The sequence below is a fragment of the Melanostigma gelatinosum genome (genome assembly GCF_949748355.1).
Source record: "Melanostigma gelatinosum genome assembly, chromosome: 4".
Taxonomy (NCBI): domain Eukaryota; kingdom Metazoa; phylum Chordata; class Actinopteri; order Perciformes; family Zoarcidae; genus Melanostigma; species Melanostigma gelatinosum.
In genome coordinates this window covers 14,937,876-14,946,523 of record NC_136637.1, presented here as the reverse complement: position 1 = coordinate 14,946,523, position 8,648 = coordinate 14,937,876, and the positions used below count along the sequence as shown (strand labels likewise).

The window sequence follows — 8,648 nt, the reverse complement described above, 5'->3', positions numbered from 1 at the left end:
TTTATGTCATATTTACGACTTAGTATGTTGTATGTAGCTTCAACTCCTAATTTTGACCTAAAAAGTAAATATTTGCATTGTGTATCACATTATCTAGATTTAGCGCAAGTATTTTAATTTTTAATTCATTTTTTATCAGTTTTCTCTCTCACTGGTGACTCTTTCTTTTCTCTGGCTCCCATCTGAATTTTTAACAAAAATGCCAGAACAATGAGACAACATTAGTTATAATGCAGATTTTGATTATTAATACAAAAAACAAATCAACAAATGATGATGTGTATATTTAGCTACCCAGCAGTGTATAAAGTAATTACAATTAGCTCCACCTAACAACATTGAAGGGATGTACACATAAATGCATCACTAATGTTGATCCAGAAAGGGTCATTCTGCATAATAATAAAAACTAGCACACAGGGCAAGTTTGCCTTAAATCGCTTCAGGTTTAGGAAACGAACCTACTATTCTACGTTTAGGAAAATGTCACCTGTTTTGGATTGAAACAGAAGGGCAAACTTTTCCCATGTGTTAAAAACTACAGCAGCACTCCGTCGCACACTTGATGATGCAGGTGACGTCAGAGCATGAAGACACGGGACAGGAAGAGGCGCCGAGGAGGAAAATAAATTACAAAAAGCAAGATGGCAACGGGTCCAGATCACGGGCTGAAACGAATCGTGTGGAAAAGTAAGTTCGCCTCGACGGGAGAGTGTTTAATGTACACGTGAAACAGGGTAACACTTCCACAACGCAGCGCGCTACTGAATGCGTGGTGTTTTATTCACAGGTTCTTCATTTGTTTGTGACTTTGCATCTTGGAATGACAGTCAAACATTCTGCTGTTCAACGCAACGGAAGTGTACACACTTGAATTGGGTGAAGAGTCGATAACGGGAGGCTGATAACAACACACCGTGTTTTGGTTTGGGCATCGTGTGAGGTTTTTTGTCATAACTTAACTTAAATGGACTCTTTGTCTCGCTTCTGTTGAGACTAACGTCACGTTAGTCGCACTCTCTGTCTGGAGCCCCGCCTCACAGCAGAAGGGGGAAAAAACACAACAAGTAATTAAGTTTGTCGCGATCTGACATAAGTTTTCTAAAATGTGAAACCATAACGTCACACTAACACTTCTGTGAAGTGATTAGTCTTCTTTCCATTCGTTATTTATAGTAAAATACATACAATGATGACAAACGCGCATCACACATGTAAATACCCTAATTTGACATGAAACACAACAGCACACGTTTTTTTCCACTAGGCTGTTTACTTGATCAATGACTGATGCAACTAATGGGTTGTTTAAATTATAACCCTCTCGACACAAGTGTGTCAGCAGCAGCTCCAACAGTCATGAACAGCGTGTTCTGGTTCCACTCGTGTTCTTCATGCGGTTGTCTGTTAATGAGTCATCTTCTGTGTCTCTTACAGGAATAAAAGATACAATTATTACAGATTGCAGGAAATCGGAAGTATGGAAGGTAGGACAACTCCACATTACAGATAAAACCTTTACGTGATTGTTAACACTCCATGCACTGTGACTCACAACACAGTTGTCATTTCTAGCAGCCTATTACAGTGCGGTACACAACTTAACTTACCGCTACCTATTTATCGTCACAGATATTGATTCTGGACCCCTTCACCACCAAGCTCCTCTCATCATGCTGCAAAATGTCCGATCTGATACCAGAAAAAATAACAAGTAGGTTTCTTTTACAGATCATCTAGATGTAATACGAGTAAAATACGCAACAAACTGCAGTATGTATATATTTCTATATTTTGTTTCTTTAGTCGTGGAGGACCTGTACAAAAGCAGAGAGCCTGTTCCAGAAATGAAGGCCATCTACTTCATGTCACCAACGGCTAAGGTGTGCCCTCATATCCCTGTAACGATGTCGCATTCAGATCCAAGTTTTCATTTCTGATGTCTTGTTTTCTGCTAAACTATGTTGTGATTTATTTTTCTAGTGTGTGGATGCCTTTATCGCTGACTTCAAGCCCAAACCTAAATACAAAGCAGCGTATGTTTATTTCACTGACTGTAAGTAACTTGAATCACTACTAAAGCAAAAATACTGACTCAAACAATATCATCCAACATGATCAAAATGTTGTTTCAGTGACTTTTTTTGTTGATGTCAAACAGATAACATAGAAACTAGTGCTTTTTGGTCCCACAGACTGTCCCGATGAGCTTTTTAACAACATGAAGCGGTCCTGTGCGGCGTACATCCGAGTCTGTAAGGAGATAAACATGTCCTTCCTGCCACAAGAGGCTCAAGTGAGTGGTTGCAGATTGTGCTCGTTTTAGGTTATTTTGTAACGCTCCATTTCCTCTTTTCAGACTGTAGGGAAGATGCTGTTTGAGTTCAGTGTCCCGTCGCTACTGATTTTCCGTGTTTTGAGTGACTAATGGGTGTTGGCTGCTTTAAGCCATGGTGATGTAATGACTTTACAAACTTTGTATTATCCCAGTGGCTTTGGGACTGTAACTGGATGTTCTCTGTCGTCGTTATTATTAATTATTAATCATTCATTCTGTGCCTTTTTGGCTCTGGAGTCAGAAAAGTGATTGGAGACTTTACTCTTGGTGTGTTGAATGCTTTTCAGGTGTTTACGTGTAACAATCCGGGGGCTTTCCAAAGCATCTACAGTCCCAACAGCCAGGACAAAAACAAGACACTGGAGACACTCGCAGACCAGCTCGTCACGCTCTGTGCCACATTGGACGAGTACCCGGGGGTTCGATACAAGAAGTGAGCCAGAGAAGATTTGGTGTCTCGGCATTCGGCACACCTCAGCCCCCAAGCAGAGTGGGACCTTTTTACAAGAAAAGATGGAACCGAGACCGAATAATATGTTTCTTTACTGTGGCAGAAAAGAAATGAAGCTTAGATACAGTTACAAACCTCACTTTAACGTAGCTTAGACCAACATCAACTTTATTTATATGTAAATAAAAACAAAAGCACTGTGTGGCTTTTATTTTTCACACAATATACCTGTACACACACACACAAGTCTACAAGAGCAACTGTCGGACCATATCGAACCAAAAAAACAAAAATGGGCAACAAAACACTTTTTCTACAAATGGTCCAAACCAGTACGAAATCCTCTATCAAATATTGGTATCAGTTCCACCTTGGTGTGTATTAACTTGACTGTAATAACTTGTGCAAATGTTTTTTTATATCATAACTAGAGACGGCAACATGGAGAACGCCAAGACTCTCGCAGAGCTGGTGGACAACAAACTGGCCAAACACTACGCGCTGGATGACAGCGGCACAAAAAAGGTGAGACGCCTTCTGAACAAAGAGCGTTGACAGAATAAACAAGGACCTGCAAATGTGCTATTCTTTTCCTCTGACGGCTTGTAAAAGGGGAAAAAAAGATTACATTTTAAATAACGCGTTGTTATATTTCAACTTTGTCTGTGCATTCCCCCCCTCCTCCTCTCATCACAAGGGAAAGACTCAGGCCCAGCTGCTGATAGTGGATCGAGGCTTTGACCCCGTCAGCCCCATCCTGCACGAGCTGACCTACCAGGCCATGGCTTACGACCTCATCGACATCCAGAGCGGCACCTACACGTAATACAAGCTTTCCCCGCTGAATCCCACCATATTCACGCATGCACACTCTGCTTACGGCACCATATTTCTATGCCCGTATACAAGACGAGCTATTCTATCGAGACAATGTAGCTAATACCGGTTATCTGCTTGTTTTGGTTTCCAGTTACAAGGCTAAAGATGGCTCAGAGAAGCAGGCCTTGCTGAGTGAGGACGACATGCTCTGGGTTAAGCTGAGGCACAAGCACATCGCCGAGGTCATGGAGTAAGTTAAGATCTGAAGGATGGAAATGTCCCGTTTCTGTCTTCCACACCTCAACCCTCCCCTAACTCCATTTTTTTTTTTTTCTTCCCACAACAGACAAATCCGCAAGTTGGTAAAGGAAATGTCTGCTAACAAGAAACAGCCGGATGGGAAGGTACAGTGCTGTGGTGTCTTCTCGTGTGCTTCAGGGAATCTTCACACTGAAAATGCATATTTTGAGCAAACATTTCATGTTCATTTCAGATCACAATTAGCAGTTTGGCCCAGATGATGAAGAAGATGCCCGCATTCCGTAAACAGGTGACTGAGGTATGTGGTACCAGTATTATCTCAATTGCCTTTTGAGTGGTATCTTTAATTATAGAGCTGTACGTGATCATTGTGCTGGGGTTGGGTGTGGTGCCGCCGAATCCTGCTGTTATGTGGGGTTGACTTCATCATGTTTTTAGCACAGAAACAGAACAGAACGTCATCATTTCTGGCCTCTAAAAGTATCTTTGTCTTCCATTAGAGGGAATCCCTTTTGGAACTCCAGTAGTGACAATACTTGTACATTGGTCTGTTCATATTGTTTTTAATTTTTCTCTCTCTGTCTGAATTCTAGAAAACCATTCATCTGCAGCTGGCCGAGGACTGCATGCAACTTTTCTCAAACAACGTGGAGAAACTCTGCAAAGCTGAACAGGTCTGTCTGCTCAGTCATCCGTTCGGGATGGGTTTTTTTTTCCACTCAACCTTGCTTTAACAAGTCAGCGTGTGTTCAGGGGCGTTTAGTGAGGAGGGATTAGCCGCTTCAAGGTAGGAAGCCCAAAGAGCTCCAGAGTATTTCTCTGTAGCCGAGTCTGACCTCTGACCTCCTCCTCAGGCGAGACGGCGCGCTGAATTGTGTTGGTTGTGAAATGAAGCTTAATGAATACATATTTTTTTAAAGTGCAAACATTCACAAAGATGGTTTATCTCTGCGTAGGACCTTGCAGTGGGGTCAGACGTAGAAGGGGTGAAGGTGAAAGACCCCATGAGGACTCTGCTGCCGGTGCTGCTCCACCCGTACAGCACCTACGACAAGATCAGAGCTGTGCTGCTCTACATCTTCAGCCTCAGCGGTACGGCAAACCTCTCCTGCAGCAGACATTTAAAGATCAGCATAAGGCAATGAGAATCCGTAAATCAGGATATAAACTGACATACATACTCATGTGACTACTAATCCTAAAATGACAGATGTGAAGCATTGGTTGATTTCATTTTTAAAAGTTCACATTACAGAAATATACCACAGCATATTTGTGAATACTGTTGTGATGCCAGGGATATTTTCCAGTTAAGAGTTACAGATTATTCCCTCCAAAAAGACCATAAAATGGACCTCAAACCTGACATCTTCTTTCTTGTTCAAGACCGTATTAATCATTTTTTGACTAAGATCATGAAGCCTTTATAAACCGTACCAGATTTTCATGCTGGTTTGTTTGTTTGGTGTTTGTCAACAGGAACAACCGACGAGAACTTAAGCAAGCTCATCCAGCATGTAAAGATTGAGGCGGAGCGAGAGTTCATCCTGAACTGGAAGGAGCTGGGGGTCCCCATCATCACCACGGTATGTGCAGAAGATGAAGTGATTGCGATTGATTGTAGATGAGAGTACCCATGGGTTAGAAGTTGTAGCTGGTGTGTGGATCTTTCACCGTGGTTCACTCTGGGTTTCTTCTTCTGGTCTTGTTCATCTATTCAGTCTCAACTGATTGCTTCTTGTACTTCTGTTTCTAGCCCAGTTTCTTCCCTCGAAAATCGACCAGACGTGCTCGTTCCCAGGATCAGACTTACAACCTTTCCAGATGGACTCCTGTCATTAAAGATGTGATGGAGGTATTGTTCATTGTATATTACTAACTGAATGATCACATAGCATTTACACTGTTATCCAATTTACAGACGGTTCTTTGGACTTGCTTTGTTTAACAGGAAGTTGAGCAGCTGTGGATACCATAATGAATACAGTAGCACAACTCCAGAGGAAATCATTTTGGGGGCAGCTAGATGGCAGTGATTTAAAGTGTGTATCGATCGGAGCGGATAAGAAAAGATGTTCCATTTACGTTGTCTTACAAATGTCAACGCGTAGCTTGATGTAGGTCACCTGCTACCTTGTAAGGGCTTGTAATGTAGAGAGGGACGGACACTCTGTACTCTTCTTGAGATTAAGTTTTCTTTTGTTTGTTTTGAGGCTTATAAGTTATATGAGCTGTCAGCCATGGATAATATATCAGCTCTGATGCTGCTACATTTAAAATCTGCTGATGAGTCACAATTCTCTGAAATACACAAGGAACTGAGAGGCAGTTTCAGGTTGAATTACTCCAGTCCCCTTTGGCCATAAGATGAGGGTGTTTAACCTGATTACTGAATCTCAGTTCTGTAATTTCACAGAACTGAGATTCCACATGTTGGTATCAAGTTGCCTGTTGATGAAACTGGCCACAAAGAGAGTTTAGATTGTAAATCTTAAATCTGTGAGATCTGTTGAGAGGGCTCATTGTAGCAATTTGTTGCTGATGGATTTGTATGTACTGTATTTATTTATGTTTTTGAAAACAGGTTAAATTAGATTGAACATGTGGTGCTCTGATCTGTAATATACCTTCTTTTGTGTCTTCTTATTTTCACTTCCCTTTCCTTACCTGAAAAGTCTTTTCTGAGCAGTCTTCACCATCAGAGCACCTGCTTACTGTAAACTGTGGTGAACCGCTTCCTCTTAAATCAGGAAACCGACCGTGTGGCTGCAAACAAAAAACAATCTGTATTTGTTTTTTTAGTGGCATGCTCCAATTGCCAAATTGTTGAGCCTTTAAGTCTTGATGCACAACAAAAATGTGATTTAAGTGAAAAGTCAAACTTGTGTTACAATTGTGAAGAGAAGGGACAGCACCACCAAGTGAAATCACAACCCGTATTTGAAATCTGGTATTAAGTGTTTGCTTGTTGGAAATATTTGCTGAACTTTGATCAGGTTCTACATTCATGTGCCTATGAATGCATGCAGGTTATCTCGCATCAGTACAAGCAAGAGCCAATACTCAAATCTATGACACTGGTTTACCCCAAAAACCTCCGGTCTCTCTGGGACCGAGACATTAAAGATGTGTTTCTTTCAGGACGCTGTGGAGAACAAACTGGACACCAAAGAGTGGCCGCACCAGTCCGAGTGTCCTGCTGCCTGGAATGGCTCCGGAGCTGTCAGGTACAGTCGTTGTTTCGATCACACTCCATCAGTGGTTCCCAAACTGGGGGGCGTGACATGCACTGTGTTCCAACCACGCCCCCCCCAGAGCTGTGTGTGTGTGTGTGTGTGCATGCGTGAGAGAAAGAGACACAGTCAATAGTTTCTGGCAATAATTAGAAATGCTCCAATCCGGCCTTTTCTGGGGTTGTTTCCATGTATTACAACACTGCTTAAAAATATCTCTTTATTTCTTTACGTTGTCACTTACTCAAAAGTAATGTGTCCCTCAAAAAGACATGTTTTACACACGGACGTGTCCCCATTTGCTTTTACAGACCGATGCATACGGTAAGAGTGTGATAAACTAGCACCCCCTAGTGATGTGTGCTGTCACTTCCAGCTGTTGTGTTTTTTATTTTAAAGGATTTTGAAGTGTCTGTTTTTTGGAAGTTAGTTGGTTCTGACTATCCATCCTTCACTTCCTGTATTTTTTTGCCAGGGTATTGATTTTGCTCTCTTTCCACAATTTGGACATGCAGTGCCCACTTTTTTTTTTTTAGTTTTATGTTTTGTCTCTGAATTTCTTTTGTCGCCCTCCTGCTCCACAGTGCCCGCCAGAAGCACAAAGCCAGTGCTCAGGACGAACGCCGGAGCGGCGCACGCCTCATTGTTTTTGTTCTCGGAGGAATCTGCCACTCTGAGATGCGCTGTGCCTACGAGGTCACCCAGGCCGTTAAATCCTGCGAGGTCATCATAGGTGAGCATTAATACAAGGTTTTTGCATTTTGAACTTCAAAATAATTGGTCTCTTGACCTGGAAACTGTCCGTTTGAAGCTGCTTTACGCCACCTACTGGAGCCAGTCAGAATTGTGAAAGTGCTTCTACTCTTAATTTGGGACCTAGCGGCTCATTATACATTGTTTCCAGGGTCTTCTCACATTTTGACCCCGACTGGTCTCCTGAATGACATCAAGGCTCTGAGCAAAGGCCCCGTGGAGACTTTTACAATAGAGGAAAAGAGCAACGCCTGAGAGGTCCAACTCAACTACTGCCCAGATTCCCCTGCCTCCCTACATCTCATGTCACTCAGCACAGTGCACTCAACTCCCACAATGGAAGACTGACGGGAATTTACCTTATTCTTGTCTTTGTTTTAATACTCTTTCCAAACCTGGTGCACATTATCTTTTAACTAGCTCAACTATGAACTTGGCCTGCTTATGGCATATGTAGTTTGCTAATTGTCATTTGATTATATAGATCATATTAAAAGTGAATTGACCTCATCCTACTGTAAACACAGTAGAAAATGTCTAATCTGCCTATCTGGGGTTTCACTGTCCATACAGGGTGCATGTTGAAAGTCTCTGAGACAGAATGGTGATAGAAAGTAGCACAAAGCTAATGTATATACTGCATGTAAGCACAGAGTCCCTGCTGTCTCATTCTGACTTTTTCAGTCTCACTTTATGTAATTTTGAAGAGTGTTTAACATAAGAGTATTTACGTTTTTGTTAATTGAACTGACTAATAAATGGATGAAGTGGTTCAAATCTGGTCTAAGGTCTA

General features: G+C 41.9%; 1 protein-coding gene across 1 annotated transcript; it reads left to right on the top strand.

Moving 5' to 3' along the window:
* The first annotated feature begins 603 nt into the window (after positions 1–603).
* On the top strand, positions 604–8,636 carry stxbp3 (syntaxin binding protein 3). Its single transcript, XM_079266782.1, has 19 exons — positions 604–690; positions 1,438–1,487; positions 1,633–1,714; positions 1,807–1,883; positions 1,984–2,056; positions 2,196–2,296; positions 2,626–2,771; positions 3,221–3,314; positions 3,487–3,611; positions 3,760–3,858; positions 3,955–4,012; positions 4,102–4,167; positions 4,463–4,543; positions 4,826–4,961; positions 5,349–5,455; positions 5,626–5,724; positions 7,011–7,096; positions 7,687–7,835; positions 8,007–8,636. Exons 1-19 carry the CDS (start codon positions 645–647, stop codon positions 8,108–8,110), a joined length of 1,779 nt encoding a protein of 592 aa, XP_079122908.1. The 5' UTR covers positions 604–644; the 3' UTR covers positions 8,111–8,636.
* Positions 8,637–8,648: the final 12 nt, after the last annotated feature.